Raw genomic sequence first — 17,214 nt, forward strand, 5'->3', positions numbered from 1 at the left:
AGATCTTTGAGAAATGATGAAATACAAGAGTAGACGAGAAAGACGTGTAGCTATCAGATGAGGTCGGGTATACAGATTTAACCATGTGAATAGATGTTTACCGTGGAGTATAACCAATCAGATCGGATCGACGATAGAAGTAACAAGTTTACGTTTTGATTAGATCAATCGGACGTTACAGAACGAATCTTAAAGAAGCAAATAATATGGAGGGAGGACGGATTCAATATCGGATCCGGTGGGACTCCTTTTTGAAAAACAAGGTTTCGTCTCTTTTAAAAAAATTTATAACTAAAAATATTTTAGAAATTTCTGATAAATATGAATTAAAATTTTAGAAGATTTTAATTGTTGGATTGAATTTTCGATTTGCTATATATGAAGATAGAAGAAGATATGTTATTATGAGTGCTAGTTTTCGCAATTAAAGAATTATATTGGTAGGTCACATGTAAGAAAATTGTTGATGACAAGAGGTGTCGATCAAAGAAATTTCGATGATCAAATTAGTAAAGATAAGGATTTTGAAATTATGCAAGTTAATGTAAATTGTCAAGTGACTTCGGAAGAAGGCTCGGGAAATAAATATTGTTTTGTTGTGAGAAAGAGTATTGTTTTTTTTTTTTTTCCTTCTTTTGTGGTAGGGGATTGAATATGAAGCTCTGTGAAGGTTGTTGTTTTGGAGATTTTTAGTTTTCACATACGAAATTTCAATCAAAAGGCCTTCAAGAGGCATGTAAGGGAGGTTAAGGCCATGCCATCATCCTGACATATACGAGTTTTTGAGGTTGGTGATGGGATAATGAACTGACCTTAAGGTAATTTACAATTTGTTTGACATGAGGTCGAGGTCGAGGCGAAGTAGATTCGCCTTCGACAAAAGGGTGATGACAATAGACGTGCTCGACATGAAGGATTGTCGAGTCGACTAATGAACCTTACAGCCAGGTTAGTAAAAGCAATTGATGACGCGTTTGTTTTAACATGATTTAACTTTACTAGATCGTTAAATGGTGAAATAACATATTCAAGTTGTCTTTGGCGGAATGCCCATGGATATGCGTATGGTGTAAACAATGTTTAATTGACTGAGGAAGTGAGAAATCATTCCTAAGTTAGGTCATGAGCCTTATCTGTTTGGTTAGCATTATGGTAAAAGTGCAAGGTCTTGAGCATGATCGGAGGAGATGAGCCATTTGACGTGCATAGTGTTGGGTCCTCACAATTTTTTGACCTAATTTGCATTCAATGGTTTAAAATATTTCATATTATATATTTATATTGATGAATTATATTTTTTATCAAGAGCATGACATTTAAAATTTTGCAAATTAAAGGAGCTCCTTATTTTTTTCCCCAAATTTTCAATATCAACAAATAGCAATAATGGAAAATTGATTATTACATATTCATTCTTAAATATATTATTATTATTATTCTTGTTTGGGCCTCCACAATTAGAGCATCGTGTGCAACAAACTAGATGGCCCAACGGGCCAACACACACGTCACTGAAAAACATGCCCACTAAGAGTCCAATACAGTTGGATACTACTTCCGCTCAGAGTCTCAGACCATCTTCATCCCTGTTCGAGTCCCCTTCCCTCTTGTCTACAGTTACATACTCCCAACGCACATTAATACAGCTCAATAGAAACATAAATCACAAAAAAAATTTAATTTAAAATATGTTCAGACCTTCATAGGCCAACAAAAGAAGAAGAAGAAGACGACAAAAACCAAATCAGCCATTTTGTGGGTGAAATGGTGATCAATGTCTTTCATAATTTCCTTCTTTTTTTTTGCCCATTTTTGTGCCGAACAGAGAGTCGACCCAACTCACACCACATGGCTAAGCTAGAAAACAAAAAATTAGAGCAACCGACACATCATGCATAACATTTTGAGCTATGTTTAATTTTTAAGCATAACAAGTCTATTAAGGAATTCAAATAGTTGTTTTTAAAAAAAATATCTTTGAGAAGTATTTTTCATTCGAATCGAACATTGGACACATATACCTAACCTAATCAATTGTCAACCGAATCACCTCTCGTTGGTAAAAAAACTTGGTTACTGTAAGCTAGTATTATGTCAATATTATTTATTGGATATAACGGGTTTACTAGTTATTTTCAGCTGGATAAAAAGACTCTTAAAAATTTTAAATTATAATTAATTAAACATGAATTATCGTATAACCCTCCACAGCCCACCAGGACCACATATAATAATAAATTAGGCGCCTCATATGCTGACTTAAATAAATCCAAAATGATATATTGATTTTCGAAATATGTTTGGACAATTCTGCCCCTAATGGGACTCTTTGTCCTTTTGGTACAGAGTATACGTTTTTGATGAATCTCTGACTGTTTGGTAGATTGTGTGCCAGCATGTTCCGCTAATGTCATCGTTAGGCACACGCTCTACCAAATAGCCTTAGGGTTTGTTTGGAGGGGCGATCTCGCTTGCAGCAAAGCGATGCCGTATTACCAAACATCTCAATTAAGATAAATTATCAACTCCAATTTGGAGTTTGTAGTACTGGATCACTCATCAATCCGCCAATTTTTTTTTAACTTTTTTTTTTATTATAATTAAATTAAATTTTATTTTATATAAAATTAAATTTATAATAAATATAATATAATTTTTCACATATTATGAGTTATCATCATTTAAAAATTTTCTCAAACATCTCACAATTTATGAGCCAATTTTATTTTTACACGTTTTTGAACTAACATTGAAAATCATAATAATCACTCTATCAAACGGAGTAATATATGAGGTTAATTGGATGGAAGCGAAACCGCTCGAAGCCAGCGGAACATATGCGTAAGGCTCGGCATCAGGCCCGACCGGCCAGACTTTTTTAGGCCCAGGCCCGATTTTGATATTCGGTCCTCAAGCCATGCCAGATTGGGAATATGAGGCCCAGGCCCTACCCGGGCCCATAAAGCGCGGGCTTCAGGCTTAGACCTTGACTTTTCTAAAAAAAATACATGTTACTTACAATTGATTAATGTCATAATTATACTTTAATTTTGATACAATTAAACAATATTTTATAGAGGGTGAAATATATACGTATTATGTATATATATACATACATTGCAATAATATATATATATTATATATATACACACATATATAAATACACACATATATATGGATGTATATATAAATATGTGTGTATATATATGTGTGTGTGCGTGTATATATATATATATAATATGTATATATTTACATATATATATATGCACGTGTGTGTATATATGTATGTGCATATATATATATGTAAATATATACATATTATATATATATATATAAATAATATCGGGTTCTGGTCAAAATTAATCCGAGATATCGGGTTTGGGTCGGGTTCACCCTAAAAATAGAGCTCAAAATCGATCTACTTTCGGGTCGGGTCGGGTCAGGCTTTGTCGCTTTGGTATGCTGATCAAATGATGACCCCTACATATTATGGGCATAAAGAGACAGACAATCTGTACCGGCGCCACCTCCACTATACACGTGGCTCTGTAACTCTTTTTGTCACGTACGGCACTTTCATAAATTCCGCTTGCCATTCACAGAGTTTCCATGCAACTTACCTTGTTTTCTGCCGCGTGGGATCCATTAGGGTTCATGTCATACACTTTGACTGTATAAGACTAAACTTCCGTCATTTCTGCCTGAGCCGTGCTTTACGCGTAATTACTTGAATACTTTATGTTAATTTAATTGTTATATACAATTTTATCCAAAAAATACCATCATCAACACGTTTTTTTGGAGAATAAGATTTTATAGTAACTTTGTAATTAAACGTGTTTATGTTAGAATATTATTGATATGAGCGATTGTAGATCCTAAAATCTGCAATCAATTTGTTGTAGTCGATCGAGGCCTATGACAATCCTGTAAGATCAAAGAATGTTGACCGTCAAACTTGGACACCGGTGTGGTGTCGGCTGAACAAGCTCCGACGGTCAAGTCAGTCAACGGTGGGGGATGTTTAAGTGAGAGAAGTGAAAGGCTTTTTAGAAAGAGAGAGATATACCAGGTGGTTGAGAGCGTTACTGTGGAGGATCCCTCCTCTATTTATAGTGTTTTCCTCTCACGTGGTCAGCACGTGTTGATCGTATGGATGAGCTTCCTTGTTGGGTCGTATTTGGGCCCGTAGCCCATTCTGATGCATATAGGGTATCGTGGCCTTTAGATGGTTTTGCACCCAATCTGGATATGGGCTTTGGGCTTTACTCAATACTTGGGCCAGATAGGGCGTCGGATGCATATCTGGAGTTGAGACAACTAGGGCACATGCCAGGCCTCAGACCGTGTACTCAAATACTTTAGGATCAACAATTTTTGGCTCATACAGTGATCTCTTGAAAAGGCAAAGCCCTACGAATCGATATTTCCTTCGAGAACTAAACAATTCAAGACGGATAATATTATTTACGTGTATGAGTTAAAAAATTATAATATTAAATACATTGGTTTGGGAGTATTTTCAATTTTGTCTGATTAGAAGTGAACACGTGAAGTGAGGCGTATTAAAAAATTGTAATGAGATGAGGTGAATTATGATGATAAAAAAGTATTTGACATGTCATTATAATATAATGGCGAGATGAGTGTAAAATTGGATATTTTTCAATTATATCATTTAAATTTGATGATTTTTTTATCAAAAATATGATAATCGCATTTATCCTTTCAATTTTGAACTCACCACGATGATGCGATAGTATTGTGACTCATGGTTCGGTCAAAAAATGTATTGTAACTCATTGTTCGGTCAAATATTTTTTGTCCGAACACGAAAGATCCAAACCAAAAAGAGACTACCAAACGCGAGTCTAGCTACTTGTCCAGCGCAACGAAAGCGGTCATCGCACGAGCGAGGGGGCCGACCGTGTTAATTTCGCACGGTTCCACCCTGGTCCACACACTGCGACAAACAATAAGTGCGAAAGAGAAAAGAAGCAAGAGAGAGAAAGAGTGTATTCTCACAGATTCATCAGATCCTAACCAGACTCTCCAAAAGCAAAAGCAGATAAAGCAAAAAATTACTCTCGCCACATTTACACCTCCATTCTCTTCTTTCTTTGCTCAGTTTGTCTCGTGCCTCTGGAAAGTACTCTGTAATTATCTTCTTTGTTGATATCACCAAAAGGAAGAGAAATCCAGTTTTCTGTGATTGATGTTCTGCTGCGTATAATGGAGCTAGGGTTTCTCTGAAGCATACTCTCCTCCTTTCAGTGGTATTTAGCCTCAACTGCCTGGTTTGGTGTTCTGCATTTCTAGTTTGCTATTTTTGGTTTTGTTGTGGCTTTTTCTTCATCTAATTTGCTGCTAACTCTTGATGATTATGTTTCCCTTTTTTTTTATTCTTATTTTCATAATATCTGTTTGGTTGCTGAGAAATAGACGAAATGAAAAAGGAAAAAAAAACTGGCATAATTTGGGAAATTGTGAGTGTTCGACGCAACAGAGCAGCCCTTGCTCTGTGTTTGGTCTCTTTTGAAGTAAGAAAAGAAGAGAAAAATTGGCAACGCCCCTTGTTTCTATAATGCTGCTTTTCCTTGAAGGAAAATCACTAATTAAGCATATAGGTTCCAGAATGAAAGGTCTGAAAGCGGTTAAACTCCTACGCGGTTAAGTCTTCTTTTTCACGCGCCTCCATGCATTTTCTCGGCATCCAAACAATGGAGTCTTCTTGTGATGCTCTTTTCCCCTTTTGTGAGTCGCATAATTTTTTACCAGTGTCTGCTGGTTCCGCCCTTTTTACCTTACCGTTGTACTTCCTTATGCTTTTGTATGGTTCAAGCATCAGATCTACTTGTTTTCTCTGATATAAGTTTGTTAGCTCATTATCAAATCGAGATCTGTGGCTCTTTTACGACCGATTTCGATTTTAGCTCGTGTTCATTGTTGTTTTTAGTTTTGAGGAATTGATTATTCTCCTCCTTTATTTATCTCTTATCTTACCTACCCGGTATTAATGCGTGTTGTTTACTTTCATTTGTTTTTCCAGTATGTTTCTCTCATTGATATGTTAAGTGGTGGTGCACTTTGATTGCTTTTGGATTTATTTTACTGATTTTCTGTTTCCCAAGAATTTAGGTAACCCAGTTTAATATTAAGTAACGGCTATTTGAATTAATCTCTCTGATTTTCTGGGACCTTTTGAATTCAAACTCAGTTTCCTTATTCTGTAAGGTGCAACCGTTCAACTTCAAGCATTTGGGTGTTAGTCCTTTGAACCCAGAAGATGCAGAGGCCTCCACCAGAAGATTTTCTCTTGAAGGAGACCAAACCTCATCTAGGAGGTGGAAAGGTCACAGGCGACAAGCTCACCGGCACATATGACCTCGTTGAGCAGATGCAGTATCTCTATGTCAGAGTTGTAAAAGCTAAGGACCTACCGGCAAAAGATGTCACAGGTAGTCTTGATCCCTATGTCGAAGTTAAGCTGGGAAACTATAAGGGTACCACTCGGCATTTTGAGAAGAAAACAAATCCTGAATGGAACCAGGTTTTTGCATTCTCCAAAGATCGGATGCAAGCCTCCACGCTTGAGGTTAGTGTCAAGGACAAGGATGTTGTAAAGGATGACTTTGTTGGTTGGGTTTTGTTCGACTTGAATGAGATTCCTAAGCGGGTACCTCCAGATAGTCCATTGGCACCTCAGTGGTATAGATTGGAGGACAAGAAAAGGGATAAGGGTAGAGGAGAACTGATGTTGGCTGTCTGGATGGGCACTCAGGCTGATGAGGCATTTCCAGAAGCATGGCATTCAGATGCTGCTACTGTTCGCGGAACTGATGGTTTGGCAAATATGCGATCAAAGGTGTATCTCTCTCCTAAGCTGTGGTATTTGAGGGTTAATGTCATTGAAGCTCAAGACCTGATGCCAAGTGATAAGGGTAGGTATCCAGACGTTTATGTGAAGGCTATCTTGGGAAATCAGGCTTTGAGAACTAAAAGTTCTCAAAGCAGGAGCATCAATCCCATGTGGAATGAAGATTTGATGTTTGTAGCAGCAGAACCATTTGAGGAGCCCTTGATTTTGAGCGTGGAAGATAGAGTGGCACCTAACAAAGATGAAGTACTTGGGAGGTGTGCGATTCCTTTGCAGTATGTTGACAGGAGATTGGATCATAAGCCTGTGAATACCAGGTGGGTTAATCTTGAAAAACATGTTGTTCTGGAAGGTGAAAAGAAGAAGGAAATTAAGTTTGCCAGCAGGATCCACTTGAGAATTTGTTTGGAAGGTGGTTATCATGTTCTGGATGAATCAACACATTACAGCAGTGATCTTCGACCCACAGCAAAACAGCTATGGAAACACAGCATAGGTGTTCTAGAATTGGGTGTTCTTAATGCTCAGGGTTTGATGCCTATGAAGACAACAGATGGTCGGGGAACAACAGATGCATATTGTGTGGCCAAATATGGGCAGAAGTGGGTTCGAACAAGAACAATAATTGATAGCTTCACGCCCAAGTGGAATGAGCAATATACATGGGAAGTTTTTGACCCTTGTACTGTCATAACCATTGGGGTTTTTGATAATTGTCATCTACAAGGAGGTGATAAGGCTGGAGGGCCAAGAGATTCGAGGATTGGGAAGGTAAGAATTCGCCTTTCAACCCTGGAAACAGATCGCGTTTACACCCACTCGTATCCACTTCTAGTTCTACACCCAAATGGGGTGAGGAAGATGGGTGAAATTCATTTAGCGGTGAGGTTTACTTGCTCCTCATTACTCAACATGATGCACATGTACTCGATGCCTCTGCTGCCAAAGATGCATTATATTCACCCGCTAACTGTCAGCCAACTTGATAGCTTAAGGCACCAGGCCACTCAGATTGTGTCAGTGAGGCTGAGCAGGGCGGAGCCACCATTAAGAAGAGAGGTGGTTGAGTATATGCTGGATGTGGGTTCTCATATGTGGAGCATGAGAAGAAGCAAAGCTAATTTCTTCAGAATCATGAACGTTTTAGGTGGTATAATTGCTGTAGGAAAATGGTTCGATCAGATTTGCAATTGGAAAAATCCAATCACAACAGTACTGATTCACATCTTGTTTATCATACTGGTCCTCTACCCTGAGCTTATCCTACCTACAATTTTCCTTTACCTTTTCTTGATTGGAGTTTGGTATTACAGATGGAGGCCAAGGCATCCTCCTCATATGGACACCCGCCTCTCCCATGCTGAGTCTGCACATCCTGATGAACTAGATGAAGAATTTGATACCTTTCCAACTTCCCGACCTGCTGATATTGTTAGGATGAGATATGATCGATTGAGAAGTATTGCTGGGAGGATTCAGACTGTGGTTGGTGATTTGGCTACCCAAGGGGAGAGGCTGCAGTCTTTGCTGAGCTGGCGAGACCCAAGGGCCACAGCCCTCTTTGTGATTTTCTGTTTGATTGCTGCAATTGTTCTGTATGTTACCCCCTTCCAGGTTGTGGCACTCCTTGCTGGATTTTATGTTTTGAGGCACCCAAGGTTTCGTCATAAGCTTCCATCGGTGCCCCTCAATTTCTTCAGGCGGTTGCCGGCAAGAACTGATTGCATGCTATGAGCTAAACCAGTTTCCACATCTGTCATAGCCTTCAGATGGCAACTTGTTTTTCCAGTCTCTTGTTTTTAAGTTAATGGAGAAGATGCAGATACCAGCGGAGCTTCTCAGATTTCTATGGTTCTTGGATCTCTGTGTGACTTAAGCTTTCCCCTAAAGAAGGTAGTAGATTTTTGTGGATTTTCAGTGAAGTTATTATTAAGATTTCTGTTTCAAACCAGACCCTATGGTAATCAACCTGTGTTTGTTCGTAATTTTGTAGGTAGTCGTCGGAATTTAAGCTTGTGCTGAACTCTCTGTTGCTTAATTGCATTTAAGTATATATTTTCTAATGGGGAATTATGCGTTCAACGGACCTCGTCATGTTTTTGTGGAATTATGCATTCAACTGATTAAATTTTGTGAATTTCTCCTAGATTTTGGATTAAACCATGCATATTCCAAGTAGGCACTATATTGCAATGTGCAGCCCAGCTTGTCTGATTTTCGAGGGCAAGTTTTGTCATCTGTTTGCTATTCATGAGTTTCTATGTGGGTGGGGGACCTGTGGCTCTGTCCAGTTTCTCTCTCTTTACAGTCTGGAACCCCAACCCAACTTTCTTTTCTCACGTTTTGCCTTTGTTTGCTTTCTTTAGTCGCTTTGCCTTTTATATCTGCTCCTTTGCTGATGCACAATGGTAGTATTTTGTTGATTTTTGTACGACTCCTTCCCACCCACCCACCAGTGATGTGAAACTTTCACCTACCTTTCACAGTTATGTCAAATTTGACGGATGCTTGAGCGTGGGTAGAAATGGATGATTATATGCGATGTGGGACCGGCGAACCCAATGGACACACATATATATACACACACATATATGATATATGTATCCAATTTTATTTTTTATTTTATTGTTTATTTTATTTTTTGTATGGTGAGATCCGTGGTCACTACTCTTTGGATGCACACTGGATGGATAAACTCGTCGGGCTTGTGTATTAGTCCACAAATCATGCATCTCAGGCTCATGGAAAATTCATACTTCATTCGTCAGCTTATGACACTGGAGAATCAAATTTTGGCGGGGGAAGTATGACTAGCATGCATCTATCACCAAACCAACAATCTTTGGCGTATCCAATAAATAATTGATTATGGTTTCCCAACAACCGCAAAAGGCGCAAACAATGATATGATTTGAAAAGGACATCTTAACAAATTTCAAGGGAATGTACCTTTTTTTTTTTTTTTATGAGTGGGAATATACCATTTCTTTTCGGGTTAGTAAAGTAACAACCTCAAACAACGATAGAAGAGCATTCATGGAGGCAATTGTCCCAAAAGATTTGATGAGGTACTGAGAGGTTGAAGATGTCATTCGTAAAGAATCTTAATTTATCTCAACATTTGTGGGAGTTAATTTTACTTTTACTAAATATTAAAATGTAACTATAATCCTCGAGGCAATTAATTTACTAGTTATTATGTGGATTTAGAAAACGAAAATGACACTGAATGAACTTTAAAAGAGGGGCACTTTTAAAAAAAAATTAAATGTGGTATATTATTTAAATGAGTTCGGCCAACTACACTAATAGTTTTTTTAAAATATGGGACAGTGGGCGATGGCCAGTGTCGCCCGTCCCCAAGAATGCCCCTGCAATTCAATAACTAAGATAACTTGAAATACTAGTTAGTCGTTCTCTTAATTGTGTTTTTTTTTTCCGGCTGTCCGAATATCAGAGTCAATTTAAAGTACGGACTGATTGTCTTAAAGTACCACAAATCACTTCCATCTTCCCTACTTAAAAGTTTCTTGTGGATCAAGCAACATGGAAAATAAATAATGTCTAGTTGATTAATCAACCATGGACTCAGAAGTAGGACATTCTGTAGTGGTCCAGGACCTTTAACAAATCCAACCCGGGCTTTGGAGCATTGGTTTATCTTGGGCCTGGGCCTGGGCCTGGGCCCGATACTCTCAGCTGATTGAAGCTATGGACTGTCAGAACCTTTACTAGGAGATCCTCATCCTCTTCCTCATTACTCCATGCAGGGCTTTCAACAGTTCAACCATGGCTTTTCGCGACGTTGCCCTAGAGGAGCTTCTGAAATTGTTACCCAACGCGCTTCTCATGGGTCAGGGTGCATCCGATTCTATTGACGATCGAGCTATTCCAGCTAATTCGTCACAGATAACTACTGTGGCGATTAGGGTCTTAGATCGCGAATCTGGACATGTGAGTTCTTTTTCATTCTCTCTTTAATATGTAAGTTCTCTTCTTAATTAACGGCGTAGTTGATCTGTGTAATATCTTCACTAAAATCTAGACTCTGGCTTTACATGATGAATTAGAGAACAAGCTCTACTGGTGCGTTATTCGTATGAAATTTTCATTATTAAGGTGCCAGATTATGATTTTCCTTTGAAATTGATATGGTTTGTTGAGTATGGCATCTGAAAATATTGGGAATGAAGTTCGCATGAAAACTTCATTGAATCAATACTTATATGCTGCTTTTTTTTCCCCCATTGCCTATCATCGTTAGGCAGAGCTTCAGTGGCTGTCTCGATTGGAAAACCACCCGAATATCATACCCTTTACTGGACGGTGTACAACAAGAGACCGGGTATATCTTGTGTCCGAGTATTTCAATAATGTTACATTCTATGACCGCCTTACGGAAGGTAATGCAGTAATGCTTTTCTTTCTTCGTATTTGTTGTCTTTTCTTGAGTGAGAGAGAAATAATCCTTGTCATTACTGGCTACTCCGGCAGCAAAAACATATTTTGATCTGTTTATTAATCATGGTCTTAGTGGATTTGAGCTAAATCAGTGAGAAATGATGTTTGATTTTAGTTTGCTGCCAATATAAACCTGGATACTTGAGAATTACTTTTCCTTAAATAAAAGGTTCATAATCGAATTAAAAACAGGAGACTTGTTTGAGTTCTCCACAAAATATGTCTTAGCTGACAGATAAAATGATGAATATAAGTCTCAATATTTAGGTTCTTACAAGAATTGCTTTGCAATTGTATTAAGATCTGACATTTGATTGATGTACTTGTAGGAGAGGAGGAAGTCCTTTATATCCATTTATTTTTCCTGTTTGAGTTTTTTACCCGCCAGAGTTTCCATTGTTATAACTTTTTGAAAATCATAATAGTTGTATTTGCTTTAACTCTGTTCTTTTGTTTCCTCAGATTTGACATGGAGACAAGTATTAAGGGTAATAGCAGGCGTCGCCTCTGGTTTGGCACACATCCACGCAGCTGGCCTAGTCCACAGGGACATAAAGCCCCAAAGTGTCATAGTAAACCAGGTTAGTTAAATAGCTAAGTCTGGATAACAGATTGATTCTCAAGTTTCACCACCCACTTATGTGACCCTCATTTTTGCTTATTCAGTTATTTTTTCTTGGATGTTCTTTTTCAGGATTTTCATCCAACGATTGTGGATTTAAACTTAATTTGTCAAGAGGGAGAAATTACTGATGTGCAAGGCCCGACTTACGGATATTTTTCCAAAGAAGATGTGAATGAAGGTAGAATCCATTCTACATCTTACTTGATGTTTATCTTTATCTGCCCAGAGTTCGAATAAGTTGAGATATTATTAAGCAATGTCTGATTGTTGATGAATGTTTAAGAGAATTAGGTACATGACATGAGCAATTGAAAATAGAGAGAAACTGAGTTTTTCTTACAATCGTGAGTTTGAAAATCTGTACCTGAACTCCCTTATGATTTAAACATGTGTTGCAGTGTTGGGGATTTTATTTTCTCGCATAAAAGATACATAGAGTGCATGTTGTGGACGTCATTTTCTTGCATAAAAGATTTTTTCTCGCATAAAAGATACATAGAGTGCATGTGTTGTACCTCTCTCGCATCAAAAGTTTTTTTCCCCCTTTATTGAACTCTTTATCACCATACATAAGAGCCTGTTTACTGGCATACCTGTCTAATCTTTTCTGGACTAGAAAGTGATCATGGTTCTGTTAAACCATAAGAGATTAATGGTTATCTTCATACAAGATGGACTGTAGCTGTATGTATACATATGTGACACTGGCTTCTCTGTGTCCTCTTATGAGTCGTGGTCCTTGTGGAATATAAGCAATGTTTATATAAATGGTTGAATTGATGTTATAATTATTTCATAATTTAACCATCACCATGTCCTGACAGGAATAGCAAAGCCATCCCAGGACATGTATGCCTTTGGAATTTTCATTCTCCAGGCAGTGATGAGGCGTCAACAAGTCTTCTCCACGCAAACACCCGTTGTCGTGCCTCATATTCTTGATTCAATGCAAACAGCAATGACCAAGAGGGGCCATGCAGTTGATGAACGGCTAATGATGCGTGGATGCTCCCCCTCACAAGCCAAGAAAGTCACAACTGTTGCCCTGCAATGTGTTCAAGTCGTGAATGCACGCCCAACCAGCACACAAGTTGAAAAGGAGCTCAAAAAGGAACTCAAAGTACTGACAATCCTTCATGTTTAACATAAACGTCTACTAAGATGCTGGGATTCGAAATGGTTGGGGCCAAAGTACTTGTTCTTCAGTTATAATTGGAAGGAGAACATTGGCGTCAGTTCACTATTGATGTAATTAACTTTTCCCGCAAAATCACCTTCTATAGACAATATAGCTAATTTATTTACTATTTCTTGTGACTACTATAATATTAAACTATTAATAGTCTAGTGATTTTACAAAAATATGGTATCTTGGGAATTTGGGGGCCTGGGTGACAGTCTGGCCTGCCCCCGTGACGTCTGTGAGAGTTTGAGATGGTGTAATCTTAAATTAATTGCACCATTTATTTTCTAGTAAAAAGGATTATTCTCTCCCGTGGAGAATGAGTTTTAATATGAAAATGATTATTTCACACTCGTAAGCACTTATTATTTCTTACCAAATATCATTTTGGTCACATCATCTCATATACTCATCTCACATCTCACGCTCACGCTCACTTACACTCTTTCGTGTTGCGGAGGTTGTAGTCAAAGCCGAAATGGAAAAGAGAGGATCCATTAAATATGGTTGACCCTTGACTGACAGACCGAAACAGCAACCCTAGAAAACAGTACCTGATCAACAATTTATATTTAGAAGCTGAAAAAGAGCCCTTAACACATAGGGCCCCACAATTTGGACCTAGGTGGTGCAATTATTAAGGCCCATATTGACAATCTTCCTTAAAACAATGACCCCAACTGTTAGAATTCAAGCAAAACAAAGCCAATGACACATGCATGCGTATGCCAAATATAGCAAAACCCTTCTCAAATTGAAAATTTTGATGCTTCATGGGGTTCCCAACCAAAACCATTTTTACCAAACAAACAAAATTCATTGGGTTCCGTACAACATATATACATATATAGAGCAACTATTATGAAGGAGGTTGAACCACGAGTTTTTAATAAATAATAAATATTTATAATTTAATAGTTATATACTATATAACTATATATTTACTATATAGTAAGTAAGAGGAGCGTACATGTACAATTCAATCTTAATTTTTTTACAAAAATTTACTAAATTCTATAACTATAAGCAAATCAAATAAACAATTCATAAACCAAACATAAAATCTAAATTCCAAACATAAAGTTGTAAATAAACAATCAACAATGAAGGTAAATTACATGTTTGGCATCAAAATTCATTAACAAAAATAAAATATTCTTTGTTTTTAAGTTATTTTACAGTACATGCGAGTTTTCTTTTAACCAGTCGGTCACGGTTTGCGCGGTTTTCCTAGTTAACCCACTGTTTGACACGGGTTAATGCACAAACAATTTTTTTCCCGCAAAAAACCACGGAGGCCGTCGATTCGTGGGTTTCACGGTCTGACCGATGGATCGAACCGGGTTTAAAAACTATGCCAGCATGTATGGTGTGAGATGGATCTCGCACTTTAAATAAAGTGCGGAATCTCGCACTTTGAGCACAACGTACACATACACACATACATACATGCAAAACCCATATATATATTTATATATGGGTTTTGGATGTATGGTTCCCCGGCCCATCCCTTCGATCAAGCTAATAGCCTCCCTTTGTAGCTGTGATTTGCTTGAATGGCTAAAGTCGTTTAGCAGAACAAAATTTGCCTCTATTGGTAAACAGATAGATGCCCTTCTAACATGGGCTTTGGTTATGGAACCCTCTTTGCCTTTCCCATTCTTCCCATTCTTTATTATTTTAGTTTTCATTATTTTATTACTATGGTTCAAAATTATTATAATTAATCTTGCACGTTACGAATTAGCTCAAGTAATAAAGGTTGGTTCGAACCTCCATCACCGATTCACCGTGAACATAAATACACAAATAGTTAGCTAGCTGAGCTAAACACCGGCTTATGAATAAAGGTTTTGGTTGGAAATCTCCTGAAGCATCAGAAATTTCAACCTGTTTAAATTGTCTGGCCTCTGAATAAAGACCATTATTTTACTTTTTCAGGGATCAGGGAAGGCAGTATTAGGCACACCACACCTATTGTCAGGACAATATTGTTAAACGGCATATTATCACAGAGTATAAACAATAAATGGACTGTGATATATATTATATACAAAACTTTGGGAGTGGCACCCCTCTTTCATATGGGAAAATCATGTATATTCCTATTTTTTAAACATGATATTTTACCATATGACATTCTGACTTCAAAATGAGTATATGTATGTATTGGTATATATGCATATAATAGACGAAAGTCATAAGGCGAATTGATATATATATATATATATATTGACCAAATGCTGGATATATGATTGGATCACACAATTTTGTAAGTCAACTAAAAAAACACTAATATATATATATATATACACATACATATATAGTGAGGTGCATCAGTATATATGTATGTGGAAGATCTATCTGAACATCAACCTATACATATATAACTTAAATAAAATAGATGCTCTGGCTAGAGAAGCTACATGTACACTGTATTTGACCTACAAACTGGCCATCAATTATTGTCGATGAAGATTTATATTGCTAAATAAGAATCAATTATACACTAAGTCATAATTACTAATTAATTTTTTTTTCTCTAGTCAAATTTATATTATTTACTGTAATTAAAAAGCCCAAAACACAAAGTTGTTGTTATGCGCTATCGAAGCATAAGTACTACCTGTATGTGGAAAGAGATGTAGTCATTGTTTGTATATATGTTTCATTCACGGATACATACAAACATACTCATGCATGTATATACATATTGTGGGTGCAAATGAATATGACGTGTTAAAAATCCAAGCTGCTGTGCCACTCCGATTCTCAAACAAACTCGTGAGCTAACAAAGTCTGGAGGTCACATATTAGCTAGGTACCCGTTGAGAAGTCGGGGTCATATATTAAACCAAAGAGAATAACATTTGTTGTTTGAGTCTAATTTGTCGCCGAGCACTCCAATCCCCGAGAAACATGTTTTCTAGGGCTAAGAATTACGTAGACAATCCGGGAGGGAAAAAATCTGTGTGGGTCATGGTCAGAGTGGACAATATTTATTGATGTGTTTGCGCTTAGCTAGATATGTCTAACATGATCCCATATATAGAAGCTTGAAGTATATATGTTTTTCTATTATATATGCAGTAAATTTGGAGGTAGCATAGCAAAGACTTTGAGTACTGATTATCTCCTTAAACAAGTTTTGATCCCCTGTCCCGTCCTCAACAAAGTTTACTAGCTATAACGAGGAGACTGACTGATCATTTAGGGTTTGTCTACGTGCTGACAAATTAGGGTACACAATTACCATTGGAAACCAAAATTTGTGATTTGATTACCTTAGATGTGCAAACATTCTTTTGGATCAATTGACATACGTGTCAGGTCAAAAGAATATTCATTTAGTTTTGGAACAAAACAAATGCTGTAAGTAAACTTACTCTCATATAATATATAAATATAAATATATATATATATAGTGGTCACGCTGGACTTTAGACCAACTTACCCTCTCGACAATTGAGAAACTTATGTATGAACGGGCTTAATGGTCCTAATTTAGGCTCATATAGTCCAGCTTACCCTCTCTACAAGTGAGAAACTTATGTATGAATGGGTCTAACGGTCCTAATTTAGGCCCATATCAGATGTTCAAAGAGCAAGTTTGTCTAGTATAATTCTCAGTTACCAAAAAAACGTGTGTGATGACACTGAATAGTTGAAATTAGGGTTTAATTTGGCATAATTAATTTGTCATTTTTTGGTTGCAAGGTCAACCAATGGAAGAGTCGGTATGGAACCCCAGCTACTTGGATGGCATTAAGAAGACCAATGACATATTATTAATATTTAATACAATTTTGTTTGTTTGGGTGTGTTCCTAATATACCTAATCCAAAGCAATTAATATTTATTTGTTTCTTCCTTTTACTTTTATTATAAAAATTGTCTTGACTCTACGAAGAGCTAGTAACTGAGATTTCAAGAGGACAAAAAAAATCTATAAAATAATGAAATCCAAATCTTAGTTCCTTTCTTCTTTCTCTATAATATTAATTTAATCCAATAAGCCTCAATTATTATCACATTTAAATAAATATTAGTAATAACCAACTACCCTTT

General features: G+C 37.1%; 2 protein-coding genes across 5 annotated transcripts; both read left to right on the top strand.

Annotated features, from left to right (window-relative positions):
• Positions 1-5,004: 5,004 nt before the first annotated feature.
• Positions 5,005-9,113, top strand: LOC119998491 (FT-interacting protein 3-like). Of its 4 annotated transcripts, XR_005468268.1 has the most exons (3): positions 5,005-5,277; positions 6,229-8,770; positions 8,871-9,113. XR_005468268.1 is itself a non-coding variant. In XM_038845841.1 (2 exons), exon 2 carries the CDS (start codon positions 6,287-6,289, stop codon positions 8,609-8,611), a length of 2,325 nt encoding a protein of 774 aa, XP_038701769.1. In that variant the 5' UTR covers positions 5,005-5,277; positions 6,229-6,286; the 3' UTR covers positions 8,612-9,096. The 4 variants fall into 4 exon arrangements, 3 of the variants coding, with proteins under 3 accessions (XP_038701769.1, XP_038701771.1, XP_038701770.1); XM_038845841.1 differs by having other exon boundaries at positions 6,229-9,096; XM_038845843.1 differs by having other exon boundaries at positions 5,005-5,276; positions 6,218-9,096.
• A 1,505-nt stretch (positions 9,114-10,618) lies between these two features.
• Positions 10,619-13,325, top strand: LOC119998339 (probable serine/threonine-protein kinase PBL20). Its single transcript, XM_038845640.1, has 5 exons — positions 10,619-10,831; positions 11,142-11,280; positions 11,801-11,919; positions 12,033-12,141; positions 12,788-13,325. Exons 1-5 carry the CDS (start codon positions 10,667-10,669, stop codon positions 13,105-13,107), a joined length of 852 nt encoding a protein of 283 aa, XP_038701568.1. The 5' UTR covers positions 10,619-10,666; the 3' UTR covers positions 13,108-13,325.
• The last annotated feature ends 3,889 nt before the right edge of the window (positions 13,326-17,214 follow it).

Source organism: Tripterygium wilfordii, chromosome 5 (assembly GCF_013401445.1).
Source record: "Tripterygium wilfordii isolate XIE 37 chromosome 5, ASM1340144v1, whole genome shotgun sequence".
In the NCBI taxonomy this organism is placed as follows: domain Eukaryota; kingdom Viridiplantae; phylum Streptophyta; class Magnoliopsida; order Celastrales; family Celastraceae; genus Tripterygium; species Tripterygium wilfordii.